This window comes from Dasypus novemcinctus, chromosome 25 (genome assembly GCF_030445035.2).
Source record: "Dasypus novemcinctus isolate mDasNov1 chromosome 25, mDasNov1.1.hap2, whole genome shotgun sequence".
Lineage (NCBI taxonomy): Eukaryota > Metazoa > Chordata > Mammalia > Cingulata > Dasypodidae > Dasypus > Dasypus novemcinctus.
Window position 1 is genome coordinate 14570038 of NC_080697.1, and position 16164 is coordinate 14586201.

At 40.0% G+C, this 16164-nt stretch overlaps 1 protein-coding gene across 4 annotated transcripts in view; it reads right to left on the reverse strand.

The window, feature by feature from the left end:
• ITSN2 (intersectin 2) overlaps positions 1-16164 on the reverse strand; it is a 164855-nt gene that overhangs the window by 27865 nt on the left and 120826 nt on the right. For all 4 annotated transcript variants that reach the window (XM_058287691.1, XM_012530381.3, XM_058287690.1 and 1 more), the window contains exon 29: positions 1298-1419. In XM_058287691.1, the coding sequence (XP_058143674.1) occupies positions 1298-1419 (122 nt within the window). The remainder of the gene's footprint in view (positions 1-1297; positions 1420-16164) is intronic.

The window sequence follows — 16164 nt, forward strand, 5'->3', positions numbered from 1 at the left end:
GAACCGATTCTGGGTCTGGAATCCCAGGCCTGCGCTTAGCGTGGAGAATGAATGGAGGGCAGGGCTTGCCGGGGCACAGATGTGGAAGGCTGCAGACTCTGCTCTACGCTGCCTCGTGTGGGCACAAGGTTGTGGCCAGGTGCATGCTGCTCCCGCGGGGCCCATATGGGCACAACTGTTCTTATCTAAGGGCCTTGACACATTTCATGGGAAATAAAAGCCTTGGAAACAAAAGTATAAAGTCATATTTTGTGCATCCAAACACAAATCATTTAAAGTGCTGCTCTGGGGAAGCCGACTTGGCCCAGTGGTTAGGGCATCTGTCTACCACATCGGAGGTCCGCAGTTCAAACCCTGGGCCTCCTTGACCCGTGTGGAGCTGGCCCATGCGCAGTGCTGATGCGCGCAAGGAGTTCCCATGCCACCTAGGGGTGTCCCTGCGTAGGGGAGCCCCATGCACAAGGAGTGCGCCCGGTAAGAACCGCCCAATGCGAAAGAAAGTTCAGCCTGCCCAGGAATGGCGCTGCACACACGGAGAGCTGACACAACAAGATGATGCAACAAAAAGAAACACAGATCCCCGTGCCGCTGACAACAACAGAAGCGGACAAAGAAGAACACGCAGCAAATAGACACAGAGAACAGACAATGGGGGGGGAAGGGGAGAGAAATAAAATAAATAAATCTTTAAAAAAAAATAAAGTGCTGCTCTGTGGGACACTCTGTCATCAGCATTAGGCAGAGATACAAGCAAAGAGTCAACACAAACATTTGGGAACTATTTCAGAATATGCCCCTCTTTTGGCTTTTCCAAAATGATACGAATATTAGGCGGACATGTTTACTGCCTCAATTTCCCAATATCCTTCACAATTCCAATAGCAAAGTTTATGAAAATGCCAGCTATCAGAAGAGCGGGATAAACAGACTTTGGCAACATTTTGAGGTAGATAAAGTTTGCTTTTGTGCCTGTACACCCAACCTACACTCTGGTCCTTCCTTGACGGGGTTTCTCCCGCCTCTGTGCACCCCTAGTTCTCTCTCTTCCCTCTGAAGGACCTATTCCGGGGTGAAGAGCTGACATCCTAATGAGAGACTTCACATCTTCAAGCATCACGTAATGGGCAGAGATGGCATTTTGAGGGTGTGTGATAGCTTCTCTTGCTAGCTGCGAATTCACACATTGAAAGTGGTACCTCGCTTCCCCTCTGAGCCGAAGCAGCCCCAAACCCGGGACCCACCCCATCTCTACGGGCGACGGCAGGTCCCCTAGAGCGAGGCAGGGCCAGCCTCTCACCTCGACGACGAGCTGAAGGTCGTCCATGTACCGCTCCTCGGTCTGTATCAGCTCATGGATGTAGCCCTGCCTCTTCCTCTCGGCTGGTTGCATCGTGTCCAGGGTTTGGAGATCCGCACACCCTATGGGAAGACAGGGTGGGGTTTTAGAACTTCACTTTAGTCTCCTTTGTAGGAAATACCTATTTATCAGCAGATGAGCTGGGTTTGGGAATGCCGCCTTGAAAGGATGACAGCAGCTTTTAAAACCATTTTGCTAACTTCTGGGGAGCAGCAGGCACAGGCATCAAGACGGCCTGATGACTGACAAGGTCTGCAACGTTTCAATGTGGTTCCAACCCCTCCACCCCCTCAGGGAGTCAGGACAGAATTAAGGATTTTTAGAAATGGCCTCTAGTGATCAGAACTGAGGTCTGAATAGAAAAATCACAGGACAGGAGGCCCAGCCTCAGCCCCAGCCAAGTTTGCAAAGAATATGCTATTCTCATCATCACAAGACTTTTTAAAGTAATTAAAATTATTAAATGAATCAAATGCTTGAGACCAGTGTTTTCCAAACTGTAAGTCACAAAAGCCCTTAGTGGGTCATGAAATCAATTTAGTTTTTTGTTTTTCAAAAAGGCTGGTCAGGCTTGGCATTAAAGAAATCAGAATTAAATACAAAGTATAAGGCACACAACATAGTTTTGTGAAATTTTTTAGTTATGTGTGTACTTGGAGATGTAAAAATGTATTTCTGACTGTAAGCCACTGGAAAAGGAGTTCTTGAGAAACATTTCTCTAGATTTCTCAAAAGAAAGTTCTATGGTTAGGAAACCTAAAATTTCCCAGCACCCAGAGATTCCTAACAAGACTACCGCTTTAATGCATGTGACCAAAGAATTCCCAGTTTTGGATACACTGCATGTATCCAGCCATGGTGCCTCGGAGGGAAGTCACGAGCAGCCCAGCCTCAGAGTGAGAAGTATCACGTGCACTTTGTTTCAGTTTACCAGCAGCTGAACCAGATGTCAAACTGTAAGGTGACATAATTCCAACATCATTCAGCAGGGAACTGAGGGCTTATCTTAGGCAGTGATATGGAGAAATACTCCAGGCAAAAAGAAAAGCAGGTAGGTACCCATTTAATGGTTTTATATATATATATAGTTGTGTACTGGAAGGTAGGGCAGAAGAAAGAGGAATGAACACAGAGGATCACCTTTGGCTGAGGTAATTGGGGAAGGGTGCAGGGAGGTGCTGCCTTGAGCAGGCCCGGAAGGGTGGGGAATGTTCTGACCAGAGGGGAGTGCTTATCTGGCGATGGGAACAGAGGAAAAAGGTCCAAAAGGCAAAAAAGGCAAAAAGGCAAGAATCAGATGGCGGGAGATTTTCAAGGGGGCTTCTCTTTCTGATGTTCTTGGAACTTGTATGTATTTTGCATTTAGTTGTGCTTACAGATGGTCCTAATGAAAACTGCTTTTCAATTTTTCTGCGTATGTTGCTGCCATAAGCTTTAAAAATCATTTCCGCAGAAAAATGGAACATCTACTGGTGAAAAACAAATTGAATAAGGTGGGTAGTGTTTGGTGTTACCAAAGAAGAAATTAATGGTGCCACTGTCATGTTCAAAATTATCCAATTTCTCCGGGGATTCTGTTTTATTCTGTCCCACCAGAGAGAACTATAGAGAATGAGAGAGTTTTAAATGAGTAAGGCCAGTACAGTGCCTGTTTGATGAGGTTCTTGTGTAGTGAGGAGAGGTGGGTGACCAGATGCTTGGTGAGATGGTGCTGGTCATCGTGTAACCCAGCATGACTGACACTGACCAGTTACCAGGTGATGCGGATGAAAGCAATTAGAACAGCTCTGATGCTATCACACCTTTGACACCGGTGTTCTCCCAATGGGAATGCTTTCATTCTGCTTTCAAGATTTTTGCCATATCCACATTCTACCTCTACTACTATTTACCTAATGTTTTTCTCTAAATTGACCCATGTTTGAAGTTAAATATTTATGAAATCACGGATTTGATGCACTAGTTAGGTTTTTCTAATAGTCATGAAAATATATAACTATTAAAATAAAATTTAGAAAACAGAGTCCACCTGGATACTATTTTGTATACCATCACCTTGTGTACCACTGGGATACGTGTGTCCCACTTTGGGAAACAATGATTCACATCAAAACCCACAAGCACCAGCCTCTCAATCTGTTCTGTATCTTAGAATAAAAGGAAAAGTCTCATAGATTTTATCATTTCTAAGGCTGGAACGTGTGACATTAGCTTTATCAGGATGAACCTGGGGACAATCCTTGTCCCCCCATCCGTAGCTGAGCTCTTGCCACTTAATCACAAAGGGCCCTTAAACTTGAATTCTGACAAGTTCTCAAGCTCACCCTTACCCTCACTTTCAGATAGTCTCACCTCTGATTTCAGGGAGAAAAATAAAGGGTCCTCTCCTCTACGATTTCCCTTTCCTTTGTATTTCTATTTTCAGTCTTTACTTGTTCCTCCTTAGTCTATAAATATTATTATCCCCTTATTTAACATAAACAAACAAGCAGCCTTCCTTCAAACCACTTCTCCCTCAGACACCTTCTCTCTTGTCTCAGTCATATGTCATCGGAAGGGTCTGCACTCATGGCAACTCCATCTGCTCTCCCATCATTTCTCCAATTTAGGGTGTGCTGGCATCTGTCTCCACCATTCCCTGACACTGCTTCTCGAAGATAATGATGACGTGGGCATTGCCAAATTCAATGACCCCTTCTAAGCTGGCATGTTCTGCCATAGCACTGCCACCCATGACGAGTCGCTGCTTTTGAGACTCTCTCCTCTCAGTCCGTGGGCCTCTCCTCTCCCTGGTGCTGGCTCCTGTGTTTCCGCCTTTCTCTGCCTCCAGGCGCTCTGCTCCCCTTAGTCTAGCAACTATGAAAACCTGTTTGGTGGACTGAGGAGTGAGGGCAAATGATAGAACACTGCCGTCCTCTTCACCTGCGCTTTCAATGAAGTCAATAGCCATTAGCCACATGTGATTACTGATCCCTTGCAATGTGGCTAGTCCAAATTGAGATATGCTGGAAGTATAAAATACACCTTTGATTTTGAAGACAATACGAAAAAGAATGTTAAATAACTCATGAATAATTTTTACATTGATCACATATTGACATAATATTTTGGATATTCTGGGTTAAGTAAACATATTAAAATGAATTTCATCTGTTTCTTTTTACATTTTGTAATGTGTCTACAAGAAAACTTAAAATCACAGATGGGGCTTGCATTTGTGGCTTGCCTTCTATTTCTCTTGGACAGCTCAAGTCAGCCACGTCATTCTGATTATGTTCCTTCCCTATGCAAAATGTTTAATGGTTTCCTGTTATTGGCAGGATAAAGTCCCAACTCAATATCACATGGTTCCAGAGTCTCCAAAATCCAGTCCCAGCATGCTTTCCAGCCTCCTCTTTGCCATGCCACCCACTGTCTGGCCACTCTGGCCTGGGTTCTGCCCTCATGGGTTGTACATACTTCCCCTGGCTCTGTAGGTTTCCCCATCCACGTCCCTCTTCTCCACATACAGCCTCTTACTCATCCTTCAAGGTGCAGTTCAGGTGATATGACTTCAGGGAAACCTGACGTATTTCTCAGTCCCACACTGCCCCTGACCTGCCTCTTTTGTTTTTCCATGGACTGATCTGGATCTCTCTTTTAATACCAGCATTATCGAGCTTGTCGTGTGGTTAATCTTCATAGTTAGTATGTCTGTGTCTCTCACTAAAGGTTGGGGACTGTGTTGAGCAAACTCAGCACCGTGTTTTTTGACTACTGGAAGTCAGGAAATATTTGTTAAATGGTGGCATATTTTTGCCTCCAGATCCATTTCTTGCCTTTCCCCTGCAAGCTGCATTTCCTAAGCTCCTAGTTTAGTTGGCGTCTGCCGGAAGCCTGAGAGAGGAAGGGGAGGTCGGTGTATTCAGGCTCCCTCCTTCTTGTCTTGGGACTGTCTCTAGCAAAGGCTGCATCTACCAAGGCTGCATTAAAGGCCCTCTGTTCTACGGTGCAAGTAATTTCTGTTTTCTGGCTTGACTTCGATGAACACATACCTAATATTGACAAAAGCAGCATTGCACAGAGCCAAAGCATACCACTGACTTGTGTGGCTCGTGGCAGATTTTCTATTTTTTGATGGCCATTTCTAGATGTGAAGGACTGAAATGTCATAGTAATGATGAGGAGGATAATTATAAACTCTTACTCCCAGAATTACCTTAAAAGTGTTAGATAATATATGACAAAAAATGCAGATGTTCACTGGAACTTGTGTGATAGAAAGGGGAAACCCAGGAGTGGTAGACATGGTGGCTGTCCTGGAGTGGGTGCGGCCCTGTGAACTAGGGGCCTGGATTTTAATGCCAACATAGGGACTAGAGATGGGTCTTGTAGACACTGTAAGGCAGAGACTGGAACCAAGACCCTGCACAAATGCCCCAGAGATTATGCTCTCAGAACAGGGTGGATTAGGAAAAATCCTCCCACCAGAAGACTGAGATGGTAAGAAAGCTTTTTATCTCTGCTGAGTAAAGAATCAAAGTGTTGTGCTACCCCCTCCATTGAGAAATTTGGAGGCCAAGGATTCCAGAACTGACGAATTAACATGGAAATTGGTCCCTGACTGGTGATATGCTTAGGATGCTTGCCAGAGAAAATGTACACCTGGTTGGGGGTCACTTTTACAACCTATAGGATTTTCATAGAAAAACCAAGTTTCACTAAAGATGAACTCAAAGTAAAGAACTGCAAAGAATAAAGAACAAATATAACTTTTTTTAAAAAAAGAGGATTAGAGATTCCTGTAATGGCTGCTTCCTGGAAGGTAATATGCAGTGTCCCGTGGAACTTCCTAGCCCTAGCATCCAGAGCTCCAGGAAGGGAGTATTTCGAGTCAGATAGAATATTATCTATCTCACTATATATATATATCTTGTTTCTTTGGAATCTTCAGTTCTCAAGACCCCCGCATCATGACCTTAGTTTCAACACAATTGTTGATAGTCCTCATTTCACCAGTTTTGGTGCTGCCTGTTGTTGAAGCAGTAGAGGCTGGAGATGCAATTGCTGTCTGTTAGGTGTGGTTCTCAGCATTACAAGCATTTGTGCTTGTTTGGGGTATAAGCACAAAAGAGAAATGGACAGGTATGACCTCGAGGGGCCTCCTAAAGGAAACCTCTTGTGCTACTGAGGTTAAAACTGGGATTTGGTGTCTCAAAGTTTCCAGGAAACAGATAGTAAATGAGGTAATTTCACTATCCTAGGTGTTTCCCTATAAATAGGAACCATTTAATGTATATTAAATAGGGAAAGATGTTTTCTTCACATCAAAGAAAGCACTGAAAAAAAAGCAGACTGTAATTTGTATTTGTTGGTTGTAAAAGAGGTAAAATAAATACTATTTATGACTGAAATTAGCATAAGTAATATTCCATCATTTCAGAAGTTCCAAAGCTTACGAAATAGTAAGAAGGAAGCTCTTGCTCAGAATCCTAGGAAATTGCCATTGTTCACTTATAAACACTGACTCTTGAATTGTTGAGGAGCCTTTTCTCCATATTTCAATTAATTTTTGTTTTCTCATCTCCCAAGTTAATAGTGTATTTGGATATTAAATTTAGCCCAAAATTGAAACCTTTATTTCTTTGGGGGAAAAAATTAGAAAAAATGCATTCAATGTATCTAATATAGCAATGGAGAAAAAAATTTAATGTTAAAAAAACTTTATATTGATTAACCAACTAACATCTTTTGGCGAGAAGTACTATATTAAATATAAATCCATTTTATGGTAAGTTTAAGAAAAAAAGAGGATTATAATTTCAAGAACATAAGATTATAGAACAAAATCCAAAAAAGGGATATAAAATAAGTACGTTTAAAATAATTCAAAACATACATAAAGACTGTGATACCCTAAGTAGAGAGTAAGATTCTATATTTAAAAAAAAAAAAGTGTGCAGGTTTGAAAAAGAATCAAATTGAATGACAAATTTTGTCATGGAAAAAGTTAATAGATCAATAGCAGATTAAATGCATTTGAAGAAAGAATTGCTAACCCTGAAAACAGATCTCAAGAAATTACTTAGAATGCAGTCTGGAAAGACAAAAAGATAGAAAAAATAAAATGAAAGTTAAGAGACATTAAGGACAAAGTGGCAAGATCCAAGATACAGTTCATGGGAGTCTAGGAGGGGAGAAAAGAAAGAATGGGGAGAGTCAATATTGAGATGAAAATTTTCGAGAATTGATGAAAGATTTAACTACTCAGATTCGGAAGGAATAATGACTCCTTATTAGGAAAAAAATTAAAACAAAAACACCCATATCCACCCCCCCGAAAAAAAAAAAAAAAAAAAAGAAGAAAACCGTATCTTTTTAGGAAACTAAGAATGAAAAATAAAAAATAAATCATTAAAATAGCCAGAACAAAAAAGCAGACTATCTACACAGGAACAATTAGTATGACTGCACACAACTCAACACAACAGAGAACAGAAGACAATGGAATAATGTCCATGCTGTTGGGGAAAAATAACTGCCAAGGAAGAATTTAAATGACTATTATTCATGGGTCAGTTCTTCTCTTTTTTTTTCTCCTGAACTCCCTAGACTCTTAATGTTGGCGTGCCTGAGGTTGAGTTCTTGGAACTCGTCTCTTTTCTCTACACTCACAGCCTTGGTGATCTTTCCAAGATCCTGTCCAGTCTCATGGCTTTCAGTTTATGTACTGGTATACTCCTAAGTTTATACTCCAGCCTGAATACCTCCTCTGAACTCCTTTGTCTATTCTACTTCTCCTCCACTTGGATGTGTAAAACGGCATGTCCAGGTTAACATATTCAAAACCAAAGCCCTAATCATCTTCCTCCTGCGTTATCAGTTCAAGGCAAGTCCATCTCTCCAGTTGCTCAGGCCAAGATCCTTAGAGACATCCTTGACACCTTTTTTCTTCTTACAGCCCACACTCAATCCTCCTGTTGGCTCTATAGGACTCTTCGAAATACAGCCATAATCTGACCACTTCCCACCTCCTTCATCACTATCATCCTGCCCAGGTCACCATCACCTTGAACCTAGATTATTTAAACTGCCTCCTAACAGGTCTCCTTGCTTCTGTGCCCTTTCCCCTTAATCTAGCAAGTCATATTGATCCTATAAATCAGATCATGTCACTCCTTTGATTAAAACCCCCAAAGAGTTCCTCATTCCAAGCACAAGGCAAACTTCTTACGAACAGCCCACAAGAATCCACCCCCAAATCCTTAAGACTGGGGAATGAACAATGAACTAAAGTGACTTAATATTATTCTAATACAGATTTATTATTATTTTAGCAATGGAAGAACTTTATATCATTGATATAAAGGCAGGGGTCACCAGAGGTTCTGAGGGATGAGAGAGGGAAGAATAGGTGTAATATGGGGGCATTTTGGGGACATTGGAGTTGTCCTGCATGACACTGCAGTGACAGATATAGGCCACTGTATATTTTATTATTACCTACAAAATTGTGTGGGACAGAGTGTAAACTATAATGTAAACTGCAATCCATGGTTAGCGCAATGCTTCAATGTGTTCATCAATTGTAACAAATGTTCTACACTAATGAGGGATGTTGTTCATGTGGGAAAGTGTGGGAGGGGGAGGGAGTAGGGTACATGGGAATTCCCTAATTCTCTATATTTTTTTATGTAACATTTATGTAATCTAAAGCTTCTTAAAAAAAAAAAAAAAAAAGAATCTAAACTACCTCCCATATGCCCTCGGTTATCTCCCTGTCCCCATTTCCTCCTCCTTTTGCTCCTCTCAAGAATCAGGCATGCTTCTGATTCAGGTCCTTTGCATCTGCTGTTCCTTCTGCCTAAAATGATCTTCCAGATAGACACATGGCTGCCTCCAGATACCCCTCACATTGATCAAGTCTTTTCTCACACATTACCACTTCAGAGAGCCTTTATCTGAATATCCTATTTAAAACTGCAATCTGTCTGCCTCTTCCACATCCCACCCAGCACTCCCTGTGTTGTTTTTCTAAGCCACTACATACTTTACTTATTAATTTTGTTCATTTTCTGACATCCCCTACTCAAATGTCAGCTCCAAGAGGGCAGGAATTTTTTTATCTGTTTTTGTGTATTTGACACTTTGTCAGTCTTCAATAAATATTTATGGAATGTGAAATGAAGATTAATTCTAAGCTGCAGGAGACTGCACATTAACATTAACCATAAGTGGTCAGAGAAAGTGATGAAAAATTTCTGGCAAATCGTTTCTTCCCGGTAGATAGGAGGAATGGGAAAGTAAGAAAAATGAGAGATCATGGCTATTATCAGGCTGAAAGTTTCCAGAGGAATAATTAGTGGTGGGCTGGGCACAAGACCCACCTAAATTGTGGGAGTACGTGGAGACTGATGGACAAGCTATAAATAAAAGTTTTGAAAACTCTGTGTCTCAGAATGGTTGGGAACCACTGTTCTAAACTACAATGTAAGCAAGAACAAAGAGCAAATGAGAGACACTCAAGAAAGGTGAGGAGAGAGATCTGGGAAGATGCCAAAATGTGAAGGACAGAAGACAACTTGTGATGGCTAAATACAATGAAGGATTGTTCAGATGATGTCAGAAGCCCCAGAAAAGTCCCTACTCATTCTGAGGAGAGCAACACCACTGAACAACCATCTTCTCTGTGCATCCCAATTAAGCAACGAGAGTATTACATAATGGATCTCATTGACAACGTGAGTAGTTTTCCCTTTTAAAGTTTCGGCATCAGTCTGTTCTCTTACCTTGTTAATATGTTTTTCTACAGTCAAAGCCAAGCATTCAAGCTTTCCCTGTTTTCTATCTTAGAAAAGCCCTGTTACCTCTCCATTGCCAAATTTCTCCCCAGAATTTTCCCCTTGTCTATCACGTGTCTGCCCTGAAATGGTGAGGGCTCCAATGTGAGTCAATAGTCTGGGCCAGCTATAGCATGGGCACTCATTAGATGATTTAGCACACTCACCATGTGCACAAACACTTAGTGTCTTTTTATATGGCCAAAGTACTTTACACTAAATACAACAAACCAGGTAAGCAGGACTTCTTTGAAGAAACCTGAAGAAAGGTGATGAACACCACAAAGCAGAAAGCAAGAGGATCTATGAAGTGGCCCAAGGTAAACAGGGATTCAGAGGAAGTGGTCACCCCTGCTTTGAACCCTGGAAAATGGCTGTTCCCCCGAGCAGGGCCTTCCCTGCTGTTCCATAAACATCTTGGAATTCCTTGCTATGACAAACACTGTGAGGAATCCCTTAACCCAAACAAGGCCCACACCATGTGGAAACTTTATATGCATGAATCGATGCATACGCCCGCCCCCTAACCAGGGTTTTCACAAATGTTGTGTGTCAGCTCTTAGCCGGGACAGGGACCTCATGTCAAGCCCTGCCATGTCCCTTAGATCACACCAGATACTTTTCTGGGCCTAAGCAAGTCATGGCACAATATTTTGTGAGACCAGTCATATCCAACTTTGCTTCTCTCATCCTTATAATCCCCAATCGAAAGGCAGCATCTGTCACAACTTCCTCCTTATTCCCTGTAGTTCTCCTCCTTGGTTCTTCCTTCTTTTAACTCCTTTTCCAAACTCTTTCCATGGTAAATAAATTCCCCTCCATCCTCAACCCTGTCATAGATTATGACCTCTAACTCCTGTCCAGCTGAAACCAGGCTCCCCACTGCTTTCCTCAAAAAGGCTCTTCAGCCTCCTTCCCTACCAACCTGCCAAAAACCAAGGGGCTAGAGCAGGGGTTCTTAACCAGGGGACCCCCAAGGGGTCCGTGGATTTTAGGGAGTCTGTGAGCTTGAAATGAAAATTCAAAAAAACATTATTCTTGTGGGGATGTGTTGGTACAGGTGTGATATATTTATTAAATAAAACACAGTATAGTGTGGACTTAGTAAGGGGTCTATAGTTTTTACCTGACTGGCAAAGGGATCCGTGGAACAAAAAAGGTTAGGAACCCCTGGGCTAGAAGGAAGGAGTTGGTATCTTTGTGGTTCTTCATTGATACTTTTAGCTCATTACTCTTCTACCTTCCTGGAAGGATCATCTTTTTATTTTCTTTTTCTTTTTTCTTTTCCTTCCTGAGGCTGTTGCTGTCAATCCATACCACCTACCAGCCCTGCAGTGTGCTCATCTTCTGACCTCCTAGAAATGTGCCCCTAGAGTCCACCTTCAGGGGAAACTTGGGACCCAGCTCATGGTAGACTTTTAATTACTGCTTAGTCTAAAATACAAAAAATATTTTAGATACCAATCCAATAACCCAATTGGGAAATTCCTAGAAATTCTTGAAATCCAGGGATCTTGACTTCTACTCAATACATCTTTGGGCCACAATCATGGAATTTTATTATCACCCAATTCTCCACTTTTGACATCTTAAATTCCAATATTCTTCTACGTTTTTGACCATTTTATGCTCTCATAAGACCTCATGTGTTCCATATATTCTTCGAACTCAAATGCCTCCAGTTCCTTCATCATTCATTTCTCTCCTGTTTTTCAGCCTCCTCCTAGCCTCTTTTCCCAACCTAACCCATACTCCATCTAATTTCATCAGCACCCAGTTTCCTTGTACCACACTTCTGCTGTACCCACTCTCTAAAATCCTAATCCTGAATCAATACAATCCATTATTTGAAACTCCTACACCCAAGCGTCTGATAAAGATAAAAACCACTCATCTGCACAGATACTTTTTCCTTCATATCAAATACACGATTCATCAACATGGCTCAGTGTTTGCTATTTCGATCTGCTCTTCCTTCTCAATTACTATTTCAAAGTAAATTGAAAACCTTCTGGAAAGGATTCACCATTCTAGAATGCCAATAAGAACATTTGTGATTCATGGAAGTAAAAATCTAACATTAACAGGAGTTTAGAAGAAGTTGATTCCAACCCTTATGGATGACTTTGAGGAGTTCAAGACTTCAATGAAGGAAGTTAAATGCAGATGTGGTAGAAACAGCAAAAGAACTAGAATTTGAAGTGGAGCCTGAAGATGCGACTGAACTGCTACAATCTCATGACATAATTTTAATGGATGATGACTTGCTTCTTATGGATGAGCAAAGAAACTCGTTTATTGAGATGGAACCAGCTCCTGTTGAAGATACCGTGAACACTGTTGAAGTGATAACAAAGGATTTAGAGTAAGACATTAACTTAGTTGACAAAGCAGTGATAGGGTTTGAGATGACTGACTCCAATTTTGCAAGTTCTACTGTAGATAGAATGCTATCAAACAGCATCCCAGGCTATAGAGAAACATTTCGTGAAAGGAAAAGTCAATTGATGTGGCAAACTAGTGTTGTCTTATTTTAAGAAACTACCACAGTCACCCCAAATTTTGCAACTGCCATGTTGATCCATCAGCAGTCATTCACATGGAGGCAAGATCCTCCACCAGCAAAAATATTGACTCACAGAAGGCTCAGATGATGGTTAGCATTTTTTAGCAATAAAGTACTTTTTAATTAAAGTATATAATTTTTTCAGACAATGCAATTGCATCCTTAAATAGACTACAGTATAGTATAAATGTAACTTTTATATACACAGGGAAACCAAAAAATTTGTGACTTGCTTTATTACAGTGGTCTAGAACTGAACCTGCAGCATCTTTGAGATAGACCTGTACCAAAGTGCATGTCATTCCATCAGCCCATGTATATCTGGTGCTACATATCTCAATATTATATGATTTCCTAATGGACTATTCTACCTAAAAGTCCCATACGTACTCTGTTATCAACACCAAACTCGTCTTCTTCCCCCAACTGTGATACAGTATTGTCGTTGGCAGCACCATTATCCCATATCCTGTCACCCAAGATATACTTGGAAGTCAAACAGAGTCTTCTGCTTGTCCTCACATTGCATCAATCCCCAACTCTTCACACTTTCCCCTCAGAAACAATTCTTAACTCTTTCTCTACCTTGGTTGCATATCAGAATCACCTGGTGAGCTCTGAAAACTCCCCATGACTAGGCTATACTTCAGATCATTTAAATTAGGACCCAGGAATTTTTTAACTTTCCAGGTGATTCCGTTGTGCAGCCAAGATAATCTCTGACCTGGACTTTGGACGGCCTCTTACATACATTGCTTATAATTGCACCTGCCCCCCACCCATGCTGTTTCTTGTCTTAGCATAGTCTTCCTCATCCCCAACTCTCCAGTTTGGCTTATTCCTACTTATGGATGTGGTAGTTACTTCCTCCAGGAAGTCTCTAATTCACTGATCTATGGATGAATCAGGAATTACTCTCTGAACTCTCTAGGTGCCCAGTGAATTTTCATCTCTGTGCTTAGCATGGTATTTTATAATTATCTGCTTATGGGCCTGACCCCTACTGAATCATGTACAACTTGAAGCAAGGACTACTTAATCTTCATTCATCTTATTTTCATCTCCCCAGCACCTAGCAACATGTTTGGTATTATGCAAATGCTCATGGCATGTTAGTTGAGTGACTTTCCATAGATGAGGAAAGGCTTTTTTGATAGTGATTACACTAGGTCTTGATGCAAGGGCTGGATGGTGATCCCTATTTTTCTTTCCACCCAAGGAGTTATGAAACAACCAACTTAATTACTTCAGTGTGACACTCTGCTTCACTCTGGTGTCCCCAAGAATTTGTTGCAGTTTCTTTTATATGGACTTATTTTGTACTAAAAAGTCTTGCTCTACATTTGCAATGAGTGTTAATTTTTAAGTTCCTTCCAGTTCTTTTTAGAAGAAGGTTGGAGAAAAACTGTAAATAACACAGTGGTCTATTGTCCTAGATTGTAATTTCGATTTTCTCAGATCAAATTACCTCAATCTTGACCATTTGAAATTTTTTTTGCTCCTGTGATATAAAACAATTCGCTGGCCTATACCCAGAGACTATGATTAAGGAATGAAAGTCCAAAGACATCCAATCACAACTACATAAAAGCAATTAAAAATAAACTTTAAAGGATGCTTCAAAAGAAATACACGACACAAATAATGTAGTTTTGTGTCCTTTTAATAAACACACTTGCATAGTTAATAATACAATTTTGTAAAAATAAAAAACAAATGATCTCATGCCAAGCGTGCCCAGCATTTGCACAATCTCAATACCTTTAATATTATAAGTTTTCAAGACACACAAAATAAAAATTTAAGGCGAAAAACAGCATTTTGCAACAATTTAATAATTTATTACATTACAGTAGCATCACAGCAGCATCTAATAAATGCCACTTTACGCAAGAATCTCTCAGCATTTCCATTATAGATTCTATTTACAAGAATTTATAACTGTAAAATTCTTTCTAAGAAAACTTGGCAAATAAAGCTTTGACTGGAATTGGCATCTTTCTCTATTTTTTCTTCCTCAGTTTCTTTATTTTAATCTATCAGTTTTCATATTGTATTTTAAAACTTTAAAACAGCAACTAATTTTTAAGTAGTTATATTATTTTAAAATGACTTTTTAAGATGAAGTTTTAGAGAAACTATACCATGTATAGGGTTGGTTTAAAACTTCAGATTTTCTAAAAATCAGCTTTGGTTTTACAACTAGTTTTTTCTTGCTGGAAAATCCCCTCAGGTTTAATCACCTGCTTTAAAAATGATTATACACATACTGCAATTTTTAAACAAATAGGCATTTTGATTCTTTACCTCCTACACTGTTCAGATTTATTCGGTTTTGCTCCTATTTTAAAATTCTATGTTCTTGATATATTCTTTCCTTCTAACTTTGCTTTCTAAACAAACTTAAAGCTGCCGCTCATGCTGAACGAGGAAGAGAAACAAACACGTGGCTGAGTATGAGGTATTGTGAAGGATTTCATGCACTTTTAAGAAGGACTTAGGTTATTATTATGTATCATACCATTCCTTTATTTTTAGCTTTCTCTCAAATATATGACAAAATACCTACACCAAGAGTGGTATTCCACTACCTACAGCAGATTTATTTTCCAGACTGACATTCAGCTTAAATATGCCAGTATGTGATTTAATCCATAGGTACCTGATGAAAACATTATTTTCAAGTTGATTATACATGCTAAGCTATACTCAAATGTCATTCCTAATCTGTATTTAACAGTGTAAAAGGGAAGCAACTTCAACTATAAAAATAGCTTTGAAATAATTTATCTGTACTAGATATGCCCAAATTCAAAATTACAAAAAAAAAAAAAATTATGTCAAATTATGTGGCTAAATAAGTGATTTGATGTCTGACCACATGGTTTTAAATGGACTTAAAGTATCTGTACTTAATCTGAACTCAATTAAAAGGGGTAAAAGCAGAAAGTTCAGAAAATTACAGGGCAAGACCATGTAATCCAAAGAATTTAGAAGTGTCTGTTGAATTCACAAGGACCCAATCTTAGCACTGTCTCCTCTAATCACTGCAGGCAAATCTGTTATTCCACCTGTAAAATGCCATTACTGCTTTCCTGTTGATATCATATTTTATTACAGTATCATGATGATGTCAAATGCCAAAAGTTGAAATGTTCTAATAATTAGGAATCCCATCCCAGGAAGCACACATACATATTACCATACATCCCAATAACGTGAAGCATTTCAGGACACAGATATTTGAACTTTGTGATGTTTTAAGTAAACTGCTGATTGTTTCTTAAGTGTCCTAAAGTTATGATTTAGGCAAAGTATAACTGAAATAATAATTCATTCATAATGTTTAGGCACATCGACATAAATATTGCACAAAATATGCCTCTAACTTAAACTTGGAGGTATAAAAACATATTTCTTCT